Source organism: Erythranthe guttata, chromosome 8 (genome assembly GCF_056151865.1).
Source record: "Erythranthe guttata isolate IM_541 chromosome 8, IM_541, whole genome shotgun sequence".
In the NCBI taxonomy this organism is placed as follows: Eukaryota; Viridiplantae; Streptophyta; class Magnoliopsida; order Lamiales; family Phrymaceae; genus Erythranthe; species Erythranthe guttata.
In genome coordinates, this window is record NC_142540.1 from 25,662,469 (window position 1) to 25,679,779 (window position 17,311).

The window sequence follows — 17,311 nt, forward strand, 5'->3', positions numbered from 1 at the left end:
TAGTACTTCCGTTACGAAAACTTCTATACAGACGCGTTTCTTAGTACTTGAGCCCGATAAAACTCCAATCACGATCGTTCGGCCCAATGCCGAACTCACCCCAATCAGTGCTATACCCGTTGAAATAAATCGGGTAGCTTTGATTGTAAACCGGGTAGTTATCGATACAAGTGTACGGTGAGATCTAACAAATCAAACCCCAAGTAGTACATCAAGAGCAATATATATTAAAAGGAGAAGCAATATGTGAAATGTAGCTTACATTGCACAAAATGCACTAAAACCTGCTATATCTACTACACATACTCTTGAGGATAAAGCTTACAAATATACAGGCATTAAATTATTTCATTTATATGGCAACAAGGAATTATATTTTTCTTCTTTTTCCAGCATTGGTATGCTCGTTATTCCTCGTCGGGCGGGCGTCCACTCAGGTTTGCTCGTTATTCCTCGTCGGGCGTCCACTCGGGCTTGCTCGTTTTCCCTTTATTTTCAAGACAAAAAGTCCCTAGGTGATTCCTCACATACCCTTGGTTGATTTCGAACACGAAACTCATTCCCTTTATCTACAAAATTCACCATTTTCAAGAATTATGCTTCGTTAAAAACTCAATGCTAACATGGAAAAATGGAATCAAATTTCACACCATCTCGAAAATTTCTTGCTCGATTATGGAACAAAAACAATTATCTTGAAAATACAGGGTGCAAGAGAAATACCTCGATCAAACAACCGGAACTAAGGTTTAGCAGCTGCCCGGTAGCTACTGCAATGCCGTTCACAGATACTGAACTCTTACCGAGATTTTTCAGAAAGAAAGATCCATCTGTCTCCATCTTTATAATAGCCTAAGCATATACAAATAAAAGATACAACATAAGTAATACATAGCAATATGCTTAATAAAAAAGGGAAATAAAAAACAAAATGGCTACTTAAATTTGCATCGTGTAAAACAGTACGCATACAAGAACTTTAACTGTCCCAGTATTTCGACTATATTCATTAGAACCTACTTTTTATGCTAAGGTGAAGAGTTAATACGAACAAGATTCATTTTCGATATCAAATATTGGGATCTTTGTCGGATACAAATACGCTCATCCAGCCATGCTTTTAGTAAGTTCTGTAAGGATCTTACACCGATCTTGATTTGATAACGGTTCACAACGTTGAAGAATTAAAATTTGCATAATCAAACCTGCCGCCTGGATATTTTATTAGCTCGTCCTTCTTTCCTTAGATCAATATCAACAAAAAAATCATCTGTCGATCTTCCAAGTAAAACCTGCAACAATAAGTTCAATAAGCAACCATCAATAAGGAACTGCTGTTACCTTATCTATTTTCTTTGAACTAAATAGAGATAAAATATTAGAAGTGGCTGTATCTACCTCAGGCTTCCTTATGTAATGCCTCAAATGGCGGCCGTATAATATAGCCAGCGCTCCTTGAGATGTCATGGCCCTCTGCAAGCAGGAAAGAGCACCTTGTTCCAACCTTATGATTGTCCTCTTGGATTCATCATATTGATATCTCGGAACTGAAAAGTAAGGCATTAAATTAACTGAACGAATTAATATCAAACACCAAAACAGCAGAGAAGTATGCAACTCTCTTCAAACTAAGGAAATATCCACTGTCAATTTTTTATACTATGTATATGCACTACTTCTGAATGGATGTGCTTCGAGAAGAAAAAAAATGCGAAACTGACGAGCAATAGCAGACCGAATAACAAGTTTACCAACTGAACACAGTACCAGATAAATTCCCTTGCCTAATAATGTGGGAGTCTTGATCATGTGGATCTAAGTCCATTTCGAGTATCTGCAAAGTAAATATAGCAGGATCAAGAACAGGATTTCTTTTTCTTTTACAAATTAACTGATGAAGCTGTGAAGGAATACCATAGCTTCTATGTCAGAAAAATAAGGCACGTCATCATCAATCTGAGATTCCTCCTGATCTGACACTGAGTCGTTGACAACTGATTCTGGAATCGGGGTTCTTACAGAACCTGCTTCAGTGGATTGTATCTCAGACATTGTTGCAGGGTTGTCTCCAACCTGTTTACAATTAAATGAAATGTATGATGCATGTAGTTATGCGTCACATTCTCAATTTAAAAATATAATAATAGAAAGTTAAAAAATGAACTACCTTGATATCAAGTCCAGAAACTTCTTTCTCGGCCAGGCTATTGCTGCAAGATTTCGGAGTTGCATACAATGATCTGCCTTTACTGGAATCTCCAATGGTTTTGTTGACAAATCCATGGAGTAGGGCCTGAGGTCTGGAATCGTGAATTTCGGTTTTGGCTGCACGACCAACAAGTGAACGTGATTCTGGCAAGCCATGTAGTCCCACTTTCGGAGGCCAAACTAAATCTCTCGTAGAATCTTTTGCTTTTGTTGGAAATGTTATAGCTTCTTCATTATCATTTTCAGCAGATGCATTCATAGACATTCCGGTGTTTGGTTGTGTTGCAGAAGAACCAAATGACGTGGAAGGATGAATAAGCAAGAAGATATCATCATTACATGGAATTTCCGGGTCTTCAGTGTTCAATGTGCACCGGATCTCGCCATCACGAAGTTCAACAGGATCCGAAATTGAAGTTGACTTTGAAGGCACACCAAAGGATGCAGCAACTTCCAGCACCACAGGGTTTTCACTAGCAGTGGTGTCCGCACAAGCTTCTAAAACTGTCACAGTCCCAAGTTCAACTTCAGCAATATCATTTTCCTCACTTTCTTTTTTCAAGTCATCGGGAACTGAATCAATATCATTAACACAAGACTTATTATCATCATCATCATGTTTTTCGTCTTCATCCACCAATAGAATTCCATCCTCATTTGAGAGGTTTAGAAGTGAATCTGGATCTCCAAATTCACCAGAGTACATTGTTGAGCTAGTTTCTTTACCGTCAACATCATTCAAAATCATATCTTCGGCAACCTGAGCTGTATCTTGCAGGCTCATAGTAGTAACAGGTATTGAAGAAGCTGAAGCATCTACCATTGTTCTCCAATGGTGCAATCGAGGCTGCTCCGATGCAAACACAATTGTCTGAAGAGAAGAAAAGCCATCTGGATCAAGTGGATTATTTCTGTTGTTTCTATTCGCCTCCAAATTATTATTTCCACCCTTTAATGAAGAATTAACATTCTCATCAAAGCCATAGCCTCTCATAATTCCGTTTTGTTGATTGTCTTCGAAGGGATTCGGGCATCCATTCTGTGATACATTATTAGTTGCTGGAAAGGCATGACGCAGAATATCTAAATCTTCTTCCTTAAGTCTCAAATGGTCTTGACCCAATGGATTACCATCATGCATCACTTGGTGCTGAAAACCAAAACCTAGATCACTGTTACTGAAAAATTCACTGCGGATTTTTTTCCTCATGGCGTAGTATTTTCTTCGGATGCTCTCAGATTTCCTCTTCAGTGAAACATCTTTATTTCCTGAGAAGTTGTTCTCGGGTCTATTTAACTTGCACGCAGGGCTGATGCCAGATATCTCAAGTTCGAAGATATGATCAGAAGCTTGGGCTGAAATATCAGGATCGTAGAGAAGAGAGTACCATCTGTCTTGGAGTTCTCGTAAAGTATATCTCCGAGAAAATTGTACTGCACCTTTGGCAAGAGATTCCAATGATGCACCAGCCTGGAAGAAGAGAATGAAACATATCATAGTATGTTCTTAGAACAAAATGTAGAAGACGGAAACAGAAGTTAAAAGCAACATTTGTTACAAGATGAATTCATATTCCAACTACTTAGCCAGGCAACTCATTGAGCTCCCGAAGTAAGAATTAAAATCTACTAAATAGAGAAGTCGTAGTGTAAGAATTAGATTCTATTAAATAGAGAAGTCCTTTGAGTCGAAGTGATTACAATGCTTTTACTTAATCACCCATGAGAGACTCATGAACTTGTCGTTTGCTTAACGTATATAGTGAAATCTCAGCGCGGATTTTCACTCTCCACTGCTTCTCTATCTTCCTTCTGTTCATGTTTAATAAGTTATACCCCTCCATCAAAAACACTGAATTACTAGCTCGCATAAGTTTATCAATTCAAATCACAAGATGTACGAGTATAGAAACACACATTTTCACTATGTACCATGTTTGTTGATTTTACTTGAAACATATGAAAAATCCAGTATGTGTAAATCCACTTCAACAAGGATAGCCGCAGGTGTCAAGCTTTGAGCATAAGACAATAAATGCAATGGCATTAATTTGTATTTACATGTCAACATTGTTCAATGTTCCTGGTTGAAGAATCCAAATACATCATTACTATTGTTAATTGTCATTTATCTTCACTCTGAAATAATATAAAAAACAAATCACTTTAAATAGAGCTCTTCTAGTGACTTGGGAAAACACAGCAAAAATTGTTTAAACAAAAAATCATTAACCCATAAAAAAAATTACTCTGAAAAATAAAATTCCAAGATCACAAATTGCTCAAAGACATGCCCTTGCATCTTGTGTAACATCAGCACTTATAGTTTAGCAATTGCAAAGAAAAATCATATTTTCAAAAACTGTAAATAAAAATAACAGCTTTTGAAAGAGAAAAAAATCCCGGAAAAGTAAAATTTACCTCAACAGAATTCTTCAACAAGAGGTCATCTTCAGGAATCCACTGAATTGACACCGTAGAAGGTCCCGCCATGTACAGAATTAGCTTCTCGCAAACCCTAATTTTTCATACACCTTTCTGCTTCAAATTACACTGCGTAGATGCAAAATTAAGACCGCCAAAGGCAACAACTTTTCCCAACCTCGATTGATTGTTTCGTTATCGCCGGAAATTGGAGCTGCTCAGCGCATTCCGACAATGGAAGCGGTGGAATTGAGAAAAAAGAAGAATATCCTATCCCCTTGCGGGATAAAGGGGTTTCTGCTTTCACATCAATTCAAAAACCGACACCAAAAAACGAAAAAAAAGGGGGGAGAGAAACATGAATTAGGTCGGAAATCCATAGTGCGTCGATTTACAGACGGAACAAAATCGATGAATTTTCTGATTTTCCTCTTTCTTTCCTCTTCCGTTGCATCAATGGCGGTTGGAACGAATCTAATCTGCTCGGAGAATTCTCAATTGGAACCCTAGCCACCCATTTCTACGAGAATTGACGATTTCAAATGCTTTTTTGGTGCCCAATTGTTTCACTACAGAAAATTTATGGAAGATGTTATGCTGCACTTTTCAGTTAAGATGAAATACTAATTACTCGAACTAGTTCCCTATTATGGATCTTGCTTCTTTGAATAAAAATTTAGGGAAAATGACAGTTTTCACCCCTCATTTTGCATCTATTCAACATTTGGTCTCCTAGAAGAACATTTGGTCCCTCACGTTTCAATAATTTAACGATTTAGGTCATTTCCGTCAATTTACAGTTAGTATGTTAGAAATTCGTTGATGAGCACATGCTTCATTCCGTTAATTTTTAATGAAAATTTGACGGAAATGACTAAAAATGTTGAATTTTTGAAACATGAGTGTATAAATGTGTTTTTTCTTATAGGGGACCAAATATAAAAACGATGCAAACTTGAGGGACTAAAACCGTATCTTTCCCTATATATATATATATATATATATATATATATATATATATATATATATATATATATATATATATATATATACACACATAATTTATAAATCTATTTTCTCTATACAATATTGTTATTACAAAGAAAAAAAAACAATATTTTAAAATAAAGTAAAATATTATTTGATTTATTGCAAAATAAGATTTGATTAAAAGATGTAAATAATTTGATTTTTCTTTTCAATATTTTATAGATATTATTTACTTCCTTGATTTTGATTAATTTGCACCTAAATATCAAGTTAACCATTTTTATATATATATTACAACCACCTCTCTGAAGTAAATTTTATTTACAAAAACTTAGCTAAAGTCGGTTCTAAAGTAAGAGCAACCACCTCAAACTACGGGCTATAATATTCTTTCTGACTTATGAGCAATCAATTGTTCGAGCAGTGGGCAATTAGGTAAAAACAAGTCAATATCTTCATCGCTCACTTGAATGCAGTTAAAGGCCACTACTTTGAAGTATTTGAAGCTGCCGACGGACAAATCTTTAGGGAAACGATAATGATAGATCGTATTATCATCGTGCGGAGGAAAGTCGAACTCCAACCTCTCGACACGTCTAAGAGTGCAAATTCAAGCCATTGATTGATTGCATGCTTGTGGTAAACATTTAGAGGGAAACGAATTACGAATTCTTTCAAGGTGGGCGCTTTGTGTGAGGTTAGGACAAGGTTAACCCACCTCACGAAAGTTCGTCTGTCCCTATCGACAACGGTGAAAACGTTGAAGGGTGCACTAAGGCTGATAATAAAATATATGACAATAACAATTATAATAATAAAAAAAAATTGTATAATTATAATAAAATTTATTAATAATATTTAAATTCGGTATTCATACAAATTTGGTAATAATCCATACACAGGCCCAATAAGGGAGAAGCCCAACCAAATGGAGGCCTATCAAAGGCAAGGGCCAACGAATGGAGGCCCATCGGTGGCGAAGCCCGGGTCCAACAAACTTCACCGAACCGCATGAGCCGGTCGCTCGGTAAAAGACAAGCAAAGGAGATCAAAGAACGGCATCTTGGCATGTGCATTTATTGTCATGACACAAGTAGTTAATGCGGGCATGTCCGTCGACAACCGAAAAATTGGCGGAGGCTACACTTTTGTACATTAGGCATGGTCAAACGGCGCGTCATGTCCTGAGTAGCTGGGCTAATGATAGTTGTCCTGATTGCCGCAAGACGTGCGACGAGTTGACGTATTTCAATCCAGATTATGGAATCACTTGAAGTCCGATAGGGGTAAATATAAATTGGAGCCCCATTCTCTCCCGCAAGAGATATGACATCACCAAAACATACACAACACGTTTTTCGTTCATATACTTACGAATCTTTCGACAGCGCCATCTCGATACCTACTGACTTGATCGTTGGCATGTTAACTCCGGCGTCTGTCCGGGTTTCTTCCTTTTTGCGATTCGCTCATAGCTCGACAAAACACTCCCCATCCGGTCATACCCTCGGGATCGAGCACTGTTCAAGTTATTGGCATTTGGCGGATAGATCAAATGGCGTCGTCTGTGAAAAATAGTAGTTAAGTAAGTCTTCGAGACGTACACATCCAATCGATGAATTTGCCACCTAGCATCGTAAGAGACCTCTCCAATCAAATAGAAGGAGAAAAAAACCTCCGTCTGTTACATTCTAGGTTAAACTGGACATAAATCGACTATGCTATTTACATAGTTGATTTATTAATCGACTATAATAGATTAAAATATTAAATAGTAAATTAGACCTCAAAAACAATGAAACGAGGATAAAATAAATATATTGTTTTATTAAACTTGTTGAATTCCTAATTGGACAGTGGATAAAAGTTGTGTGGATAACTTCAAACAAATTCACAAAATTGAAATCCCCTGCGTTGGTAATGAGTCTCTGTCAAAATCATCAATTCGGGAGTTGGATTTCATTAAATGCTGTATCTACTTATACTTATTTATATATGCCCTAGAAAAATCCAGATTTGCTGATTTCCAGAAATCTGAAGAAAAATATGGAGGGGTTTGGGGGATTGAGCAACAGCATCAACGGTCTGAAACAAGCTTTTCGGAATGGGGAAACGAGAGCCGTCGATTGGCGGAAATCCCAACTTCAAGCCGTTCTGAGATTTCTAGCCGAAAACGAAGATCGAATTTTTGAAGCACTGAAACAAGATCTCAGGAAGCATCCTGTTGAAGCTTACAGAGATGAGGTTTGATTGTGTTTTTTTTTTTGAGATTATTTCATTCAATTTTTTTTTTTTTGAGTAAAAAATTCAGTTTTGTTTAAATTTTGTTAGTGGTGAGCAGAAATTTGGGTGCTTTAATGGGGGGTACTTTTTGTAATTATACAAGTTGCTGATTTCCTTTGTCCAATTTTGGTTGCTTTTAATGAGGATTTAATCAATTAATCAAGTGATTAGCTAGCATCTACTTAAAAGAAACAGAAGTGTTCATATTCTCGAATAATCTCGATTTTTCCGAAAAACCTCATATTGCAGATTGGAGTGGTGAAGAAATCAGCTGAACACTCTTTACGTCACATCAAGCAATGGATGGCTCCGAAAAAGGTAACCCTTTTTTTTTTATTTTTTTTTATTTCATCGTTTTCCCGGTCATTTCTATGCTTCAGCCGATGAAGGTTACACCGGGTGGATTTTTACCGTTGATCTACACACACCAATGTTGGTGTGTGTGTGTGTTTGTGTGTATATGGATGGTAAAGATCTACCCGATGTAGCATAGTATAAACCTTATTTACCCTATATCGATGATTGGCAAATTTTGAACTCTACACTAATTTTTTTTAGGGGTTTTACAATACTACACTACTCGAAAAACAATAAATCGGCGTATAAAATATTAGGTGATTTAGAAGCGGTCCCGTTTCGTCTCTCTCAATATAAGAGTTGGTACACATATCTCTCTGCTGCTACTTTAAAGATAGGCCACCGATATATTAGGTTTAGGACCTTTAAATAAATATTGTTAGTTTGTATCTATATCTATATATGTAGTCTATGTTATAATTAGAAGTTTGAGAGTTACAGCTGCTTGTTCGTTTTCTAGTGAAACCTGATAACCCCATACATCCAATTTATCTAATTATAGCAATTGACAGTGAATTCTCACCAATCATATTTAAGAAAGGTAGGCTACATCAATTATATATCTAATGAAAAGATTTTATTTGTTCTACAACTAATTTAAATAATGTTTTGAAGGAGATTTATATTTTAACCTTTTTATTGGAAATTAAAGTAAAGCTAAAAATACTTATAAAAAAATTAATAAAGCTAAATGAATGTTTGGATGTGTGGTAGGCTTTGGACATACAAAAACGAGTGCAGGACTACGAGCAGTGTCTAAATTTTTACTTTTAAAATATTTTTCATATGAAATTTAATTCTTAGTTTTTCTGCACTTATTCGTACTTTCATTAAATAAATAATTTCACGCCCCACCCCTCCCCCCCCCCCCCCCCCCCCCAAAAAAAAAAAAAAGGAAAAAGAAAGAGCTCGATCTGAGCCATTTGTTTCTACAGGGCCAGTTACCGTTACTTCTGTTTCCATCAAGAGCGGAAGTATTGCCGGAGCCACTCGGTACTGTACTAATATTTGGATCGTGGAATTTTCCAATCAGTAAGTTTTTTCGTAATTTTCAGCTATCGTGTTCTTACATTTCCAAGAATTCGACACTTAATAATCAAGATAGGTTAAATATTATACGTGTGTAAAAATATTTTTGGATCTTGAATTAGGTCTTACGCTGGACCCTTTAATCGGTGCAATATCTGCTGGAAATACAGTTGTAATAAAGCCTTCAGAATTAGCACCAGCGTGCTCTTCTTTACTTTCTAGTACAATCCCTCTGTACTTGGACAACAAAGCCGTTAAAATCGTTGAAGGTGGAAGCGATATTGCTCAAGAACTATTGCAGCAGCAATGGGATAAAATATTCTTTACAGGTTTTTATTATCGTTTTTTTTTTAATAACTAAATTGCAATATTCTGTAACTTTTTTGTCAATATGGAGAAAATACGACGATTTACTTTCTTGATATTTTTTTCTAGGGAGCCCACGAGTAGGAAGGATAGTTATGTCTGCAGCTGCAAAGCATTTGACACCTGTCACTCTCGAGCTAGGTGGAAAGTGCCCCGTCATTCTCGATTCCTACTCGGGCTCGGATTTGAAGGTTATTTTAGTAATTATTCTCTTAGACATTGTGTAAGGTAAAAGTTGTTGTTATGTTCTTACTTTCGTTTTCTTCGTGTGATGGTTGAAGTCGGCTGTGAAGAGAATAGCTGGTGGCAAGTGGGGCCCGTGTGCCGGACAAGCATGCATAGGAATCGATTATTTGCTCGTGCAACAAAAACTCGCTCCAGTTTTGGTATTAATTAGAACAAATCCCATGTCCACTTTCTTGCACCGTTTTTCATAAATTATTAAGATTGCAAAAATAATCAATTGTTGACTATTTTACGGTTTCGATGGCAATTTTCTTTCAGATCGAATCTCTGAAGAGGTGTATCAAAAGATTTTACGGTGACAACGTGCAAAACTTGCAGAGTATTTGCCGAATTGTGAACAAGAATCATTTCGATAGAATATGCAATCTTCTCGAGGAACCTGGTGTGGCAGCTTCCATCATTTACGGTGGTTCACTCGACCGAGAAAATTTGTTAGTACCCTTTTAATTTCTTATTTATTTATTTAAATTTTTGTTTTCGGAGGATTAAAATATTCGATAATTACAGGATGATTGAGCCCACAATTTTATTGGATCCTCCACTAGATGCTCAGATTATGACCGAAGAAATATTCGGGCCTTTGCTACCAATCATCACAGTAAAAAACCCAACTCATCAATATTTGTACTTTTTTTATTGAAAATAAATTTAATTTCGTCTCTGATTTAAAAAAACGTCTCGAATTGCAGCTCGATAAAATCGAAGAAAGCATAGACTTCATCAATGCAAGACCAAAGCCTCTAGCGATTTACGCATTCACGAACGATAAAAAACTAAAGGACCGAATCTTGCAAGAAACATCTTCCGGAAGCGTTACATTCAACGACACGATTATTCAGGTTAGGGGTATTTTCGTCATTTCAAACACTAATAAATTAGCTCTAAAGCTGAGAATGATTAATTCTTAAAAAATAATAATAATAGTAATTTGTGGTGCAGTTTATATGCGATGCACTTCCGTTCGGAGGAGTAGGTCAAAGTGGTTTCGGAAGGTACCATGGAAAATACTCGTTCGATACTTTTAGTCACGAGAAAGGGGTTCTTCATAGAAGCTTCTTCCCTGAGCTCGAGCCGAGGTACCCTCCTTGGAATGATTTTAAGTTAGAGTTCATACGATTGGCTTACAACTTCGATTATGTTGGATTATTGCTTCATTTATTGGGATTGAGGAGATTATTTATCCCTAATCGGGCCCGGTAAATCGTATAAGCAAGAAATCAAGATGATCTATATATACACATATGTATATATATGTTGAATAATGTTATGTGTAGTGAGGAGATGAAATCATGGAATAAAGTGTGTTTGATCAAACTTGACTTATTGATTGGGCTCTTACTTTTATTTTAATTTGAAGTTTTTTTGTTTTAAGAAAAAAACTAATAACATAATTAATAAATATTCATAAATGTTAAGAAAAAGGTGATAAATAAATTATTAAATTGCTAAAGTGACAAATAATAATACGGAACAATTTTTTTTCTACTCGTTGGTATTTAATGAATTTAAAATTTCAAAAGAAAAAAAAAACATTAATTAATTAATTATGGTATCTATAAGACGTGGCAAATCATGATTGGTTAATCAGCAGCAAAGATTGTGACAAGAGAGCCCAGGTTTGATTGGTCGAATATAAAACATGGAAAGGACCTCTCCCCAAATACTCCATCAATATCTCCTCCGCCTATCACCGCCGCTAGCAACCCATCATCTCCGCCACCGCCGTCGTAATGTTCGAAACCAAGTTAAATCCTTCATGCCCTTAACAGATCTAATCCTCCGACGGATTACTACCACCACCACCACTCCTCCGATTCAATTTAGATTCAACCACCAAAAGCCCTTCTCTCTAAAAAGGGATACAATCTCAATTTACCCCAAAACTATGTCAGATCAATCAAAAGAGACGGATATTCAACCGGGCAACGCCGGCGCAACGGACCTCGGTGAAAGCGGAGACGAAAAGCAGAAGGAATTGGAAAAGTCAAAGTCAACGCCGCCGCCGGAGAAGCCGTTGGCGGGGGATTGCTGCGGCAGCGGGTGCGTGAGGTGCGTTTGGGACGTGTATTACGATGAACTCGAGGAATACAACAAGCTTTACAAGGCAAAATAGATTAATCTTGTTTGTGATTTTGTTAATTTATTATTTTGCAATTCCATTTATAAAATACCTTAATAGATTATTGTTCAACTGGAATCTCTCTCTCTATATATATATATATGATGTTTTTTAAGGCTTCAAAAGAATTTGAACTGTATAATCACAATTTAAACTCTTTGCTTTTAGGCTTCCAATTTAACTAGAACTTATCATATCAACCAAAAACCAAAACGAAAACCGAAACCGAACAAAAATGTATACTAAATGCACACTACTACTACTACCAACTGGACCGAAAATGAAGTCCAAATTCCACCACACAAAGCAAAAAGAAGAAATCTGAATCATTAACCGAAAGAAACTTCCGAATCCAAAATCATTATATATACACAGAAAAGAAAGATTCAGATACTCTACCAGCTTTCATATGTATGCATGCATCCATCTCTTAACCAAGATGAAGTAAACTCTTACACCTCTCAATAACCCCAAAAAACAAAACCAAAAAAAAAAAACTAAGGACAAGTGGTATTATTCGAATTTACAGTATCCTTCCTATTCATCGAATCTTCAGCCGAAAAAACAACCGTGTTCTAGAAGCTTCTCTTTAAGCCACATGGACCAGACTATTCACATAAGCCAGATATTTGGTATCTTCAGCATTAGCAGAATCAATATCAGCCCTACTCACCACTTCCACTGACCAATGACCGATCCTTATTCTGCAAGAGTAGACAAACCGACCAACAAGAACCATCACCAAGTTCCCAGCAAGACAAGGCATGACCCTGTAATAACTCCAGACGGACTCGTCAAACCCCGAATCAAGATGCACTACCACCTTACACTTCAACCCCATCTTGATCCCGCTGTAAATCCTCACACAGTAGCCATTCTTCGAACCAGTAGCACAAACACTGATATAGCACAACTCACCTTCAATCTGTGTCAAAGTTCCAATACTGTCATTCGGTAAAGAGATAATCTCGTGCACGCCACCCCTCGGCTCGACAGCCAGTAATTTTCGATTCGACGTTTCCCAATAAGCAATCCCTTTCATGTAGTATCCATTACCGGTGAAGGACAAGCTTTCCCCTGTCTCCACAAGCACACAGCTGTCCAGAATAGTCCATGTCTGATTTTCGGAGGAGTACATTTCGAAGATAACCACCGGCTGGCCGAGCAAAGGTACTGCACAGATCAGATGATAATCGGGCCTCATATTGAGCAGCGAAGGCTCGAATGCAAGTATGATTGCAGGTGGAGAATCGTGGTAGAGGCTATGTGGAGGGATCTCCGTCCATTTCTGAGTTGCGGGGTTGCAAACGTAGTAAGGATTGTTTTCTTGTTGGCCTTGGCAGAGGAGTAAGCCACTGCTAGAACTTAGGATGTTTGTTTGTTCGGGCAGAAAATCGAGAGAGGTATTTGGAAGTCCGTAAGCATTTTGATCGAGGCTTACGAAAGTTGGAACTCCCTGTTCGTGCTGGCAAAAGAAACCGGATAAGTTCTTGAAGTAGTAGCTCTGCTCGTGGACTAGAAAGGGGCTACTTATCCAATTCTCCCATTCTTTGGAAACGGACTTGAACCGGACGAGGGTTTTTGCAGGGAGGAAAGGGAGGACAATGTGCTTCACCGTGTCTTTGATATCCTTGTTTTCTTTCTTCTGAGGAAGAGGAGAAATGTTCTTTACTGCAGCTTCCATGATTTTGCCTCTTTTCCTTTTTGTGCTTTTGTCGATTGGTGTTCTTGTATCTGCAGTTACAGTAGAAAATTATTGTTACGACAAGCGCATTAAAAGATAATGAATAACGAAGCAAGCATGTGAGGAATCAGCAATTCATATCCCATGTAAGAAATCTGAACATTAGCAATCATTACTCCATGTAAGAAATCTGCAGATAAATAGCAGTGTGTTCGCAAATTCATACGAGAAACGAACAAGAATTTTTCTGGAAACTCGAGGAAATCAACACATTTTCAGAACAAAAAAGTGAAACCCTAGTGAAAAAATATGGAGAAAAACAGCAATATCGTCACAGAATTAGAGTGAGGAAGAACTTTCTTGGGTAAATTCAGGAAAAAAGAGCAAATTTACAGAACATAAGAAAGAAAACAGCAATATGTTCGCTAATTCACAATTCAGGCCTGAAATTCACGCAGTTCATACTTCATACACATTTTTTTTCTTCTTCTTCTTCATATATTACGATAAGCCCAATCGGCATTTTCAAATGATCCGAGAGAAATAACAATCATCAGGAAACAGAGTATTACGGCAAACAGAGAAAGGTGAATTTAAAAAAAATATCACGAAACAGAAAAAAACAGAGAAAAACGAAGGCTGCGTTTCACGCTCAAATAAGATTTCGCATACTCGATTCAGAAATCCATTCGCGATTACGAATTATCACACATTACGAACAAAAAATTCAATTCAAAATCCAAACAGACGAACGAACAATTGCACGAATTACATGGAAACAGAAAAAAATGAGAGAGAATGCACAAGATGAAGATCAGTAAGCGTCACCACTTACATTTTTCCTAATCGCGCGCAGAGAGAGAGAGAGAGAGAGGATGAGAGAGAGAAACCCTAGAGAGAGAAGACGAGAAAAATGCTGAACAAATTGTGGAAACTTCTTCTAAGTAGTGTGTTTGAATTGAATTTATACGGTTTCGTGAAATTTGAAGGGAATATTCCTTTTGACTCGTTCTTCGTCTTTGTATTTATATGGGAAGTTACCATTCTTCCGTGCTCAACAAGTCATTGCTATTTTGAATATAGTATATATTATTTTATTTTTTTAAATAAATATAGTATATATTATTAAAAATTACACTGCATCGACTCTTGAGCTGACTCGATAAGAGCTCGCGGTTGAAGTCCATTTAAAATTGTGAGTTTGAACGAGTTCATGAATATTCCGTTTGAGATCATTTAAAATCGAGTTCGAGTTTGAGCTCGAGCAACTATAATATAGTTTGAGACTGAGTTCAAACTTATAGAAATTTAATCAAGTTAGTACAATTCAATGTTTCATTAAATTGTACTATTTTTACTTGTCTTTTATCACTTTTAATTAATTAACAAAAAAACAATTAATCATAAGGATAATTTAGTCGATTTTCTATATTTTTTGCTATAACATTTATTTGTTTTCGTACGCAACAACTAAAAACGACATATAAAAGGAGGAGAGAGAGTAATTGATTTAGGTGATTTTCTAAAAAAAAAAATTATTTAGTGCCACAGTGTTATACTGAATTGTTAAAAAATATGGTACTATAAGTATTACCAACAAAACCCCTATGGTACATTTTTTTAGCACAACACAACCCCTATTCCTTTTTTCTCAGGGGCATTTTGCTAATAAAATTGAATTATAGAGAAGATTTTGCTCATATTTATAATAGAGGGAGTTTTCTGATAATTTGAATAAACTAGGGGTAAGAAATGAAATAAATAACATTTTATAAATCGCGACAGAAATGAATCTGAAAGGGAAGAACAAGAAATCGACAAAATCGTAATTTGGAAAATAAAAATGAATGGGTCTTCAAAATCAATTCAGCTACATCAATCGCCTTCTTCAATTCAGCTCTGCAAGCTCTCCAATTTCCCCAAAGGTAGAAAATTTCTCAATTTTTTTATTTCTTTTTTTGTTTGTAATCGTCTTCATTTGTTGTATCAGTACTTTGGATTTTGCTGCAATTTTTGTTTTGTTTGTAAGCAGGTGTGCGATTTGTGCCCAGAAGGGTTGTTCTGAAACTGAGGTGCAATTACAAGTGCGAGCTGAAGAAGGAGGGCGAAAACGGCGTCGTTGGAGCGACGATTCCGAAGATGGGATTCGAGCGCCGCCCTGCTTTGATGGCGGCCGTAGCTGCTTGTATTTTGTTGTTGGGAAACGCGCCGCTGAAAACCCTAGCCTCCAATTCACCGTCGGCGTTCGTGGAAAATATCGTCTACTCTAATAAGATCGCCATCTTCTCCAAATCATACTGCCCGTGAGTTTCCTTCTGTAACCCTAATTATTCAATTTGAGTTATCAATGTTGGATCAGATGTTTTCTTCAAATTACCAATGAACTGGCTTTTTTTTTTTTTTGGTTTTTTTTTTTAATTTAAGGCCTCGTTTGGTTGGGGAGATTAGCGATGATTAACTAAATAATTAGACTTTGTTTATCTTACCGTTTAGGGAGTTTTTTTTGGACGTCACGGGAGCGATAAAATAATTGAGTTTTCAATAGATTATTTAATCTTATCTTGGCAACCAAACGAGACCTAAGACTATTAAGGCGGATAATTTCTGATTAGAACAATTTCCTTCTGGCTTTTCTTAGTTAAATGCATCCTGTCAATCTTTTTAGGTTTAAAAATCGTTTTTTGTATCCAAACACTATATATTTATGTAAGCTTCGTTAATTTGTTTGTTATGTTGTGAGCTTAGATACTCTCTGCGTGCCAAGCGCATATTTAGCGAACTCGAGGAGCAGCCCTTTGTGGTGGAGCTTGATCTTCGAGGTAATTATTCTATTTCTCGTTTGTTCGGCTATTATTACCTTCATGTCTAAGTTCGAGAAGTGTGTTTCCATATTCATATTATTTTGTTGTTTCCTCTCTTATTTTTAGTTCCAAATTGGCGGGCAATGGATATTTTTTCACCGTTTCTCGATTTGATTTACATGCAGATGATGGATATAAAATTCAAGATGTTCTTCTGGAACTCGTCGGGCGACGAACTGTTCCCCAAGTATTCGTGAATGGCAAGCATATTGGTGGCTCTGATGGTATTATATATTTATATTCCGAGTTGCTATATATATTATATTTTTACATGACACTATTTTTTGCTTACCTTTATTGTTTGTTATTCAAGATCTGCAAGCTGCAGTAAAGAGCGGTGAACTGCAAAAGCTTCTCGAAAAAGCTTGATTGAATTGGTGAAGTAAGAAACTTGTGTCGCTAACCTTACAAACGCGAGCTTGAAATTGATGATTATCCTTGATGATAACCTGAATCAGAATTTAAACGGAGATTTTTGTCTCTGACTGGTTTGTAAAATCATTCAGAGCAATCTTTACTTCTATAGTAGATGGAGTTTGAGGTATAATCTTAGGATTGAAATCCACATGATAATTTATGTATTTTGTATGGAATTGTGTTTACCCTATGTAGTTGTATCTGAGAGGGCATCCAAGTAATTACATACTTATTTGCTGGTGTTCACAAATGCCCACATAATTTATTTTTATTGAATCTTGATGTATGCAATTATTCAACTGCATGATAAACCTTTATTATTCATTA

At 36.5% G+C, this 17,311-nt stretch overlaps 4 protein-coding genes across 6 annotated transcripts; 2 read left to right on the forward strand and 2 right to left on the reverse strand.

The window, feature by feature from the left end:
* Positions 1–204: 204 nt before the first annotated feature.
* On the reverse strand, positions 205–5,336 carry LOC105965251 (uncharacterized). 2 transcript variants are annotated; one of them, XM_088822578.1, is made up of 9 exons: positions 4,630–5,336; positions 2,168–3,679; positions 1,915–2,073; positions 1,768–1,834; positions 1,399–1,547; positions 1,206–1,292; positions 724–852; positions 438–569; positions 205–398 (listed from the first exon to the last, which is right to left on the reverse strand). In XM_088822578.1, the coding sequence occupies exons 1-8, from the start codon at positions 4,699–4,701 to the stop codon at positions 447–449; spliced, it is 2,298 nt and encodes a 765-aa protein (XP_088678704.1). In that variant the 5' UTR covers positions 4,702–5,336; the 3' UTR covers positions 205–398; positions 438–446. The 2 variants fall into 2 exon arrangements, with proteins under 2 accessions (XP_088678704.1, XP_012845234.2); XM_012989780.2 differs by having other exon boundaries at positions 205–569.
* A 1,514-nt stretch (positions 5,337–6,850) lies between these two features.
* On the forward strand, positions 6,851–11,217 carry ALDH3F1 (aldehyde dehydrogenase 3F1). The gene is made up of 10 exons (XM_088822579.1): positions 6,851–7,866; positions 8,155–8,223; positions 9,198–9,294; positions 9,414–9,620; positions 9,727–9,848; positions 9,939–10,043; positions 10,162–10,334; positions 10,411–10,501; positions 10,593–10,742; positions 10,843–11,217. Exons 1-10 carry the CDS (start codon positions 7,669–7,671, stop codon positions 11,101–11,103), a joined length of 1,473 nt encoding a protein of 490 aa, XP_088678705.1. The 5' UTR covers positions 6,851–7,668; the 3' UTR covers positions 11,104–11,217.
* A 1,097-nt stretch (positions 11,218–12,314) lies between these two features.
* On the reverse strand, positions 12,315–14,698 carry LOC105965253 (F-box protein At5g07610). Of its 2 annotated transcripts, none has more exons than XM_012989783.2 (2): positions 14,542–14,698; positions 12,315–13,756 (listed from the first exon to the last, which is right to left on the reverse strand). In XM_012989783.2, exon 2 carries the CDS (start codon positions 13,704–13,706, stop codon positions 12,612–12,614), a length of 1,095 nt encoding a protein of 364 aa, XP_012845237.2. In that variant the 5' UTR covers positions 13,707–13,756; positions 14,542–14,698; the 3' UTR covers positions 12,315–12,611. The 2 variants fall into 2 exon arrangements, with proteins under 2 accessions (XP_012845237.2, XP_012845236.2); XM_012989782.2 differs by lacking the exon at positions 14,542–14,698 and adding an exon at positions 14,379–14,494.
* A 745-nt stretch (positions 14,699–15,443) lies between these two features.
* LOC105965255 (glutaredoxin-C3) lies at positions 15,444–17,260 on the forward strand. The gene is made up of 5 exons (XM_012989786.2): positions 15,444–15,631; positions 15,739–16,009; positions 16,452–16,525; positions 16,693–16,791; positions 16,881–17,260. The coding sequence occupies exons 1-5, from the start codon at positions 15,550–15,552 to the stop codon at positions 16,934–16,936; spliced, it is 582 nt and encodes a 193-aa protein (XP_012845240.1). The 5' UTR covers positions 15,444–15,549; the 3' UTR covers positions 16,937–17,260.
* Positions 17,261–17,311: the final 51 nt, after the last annotated feature.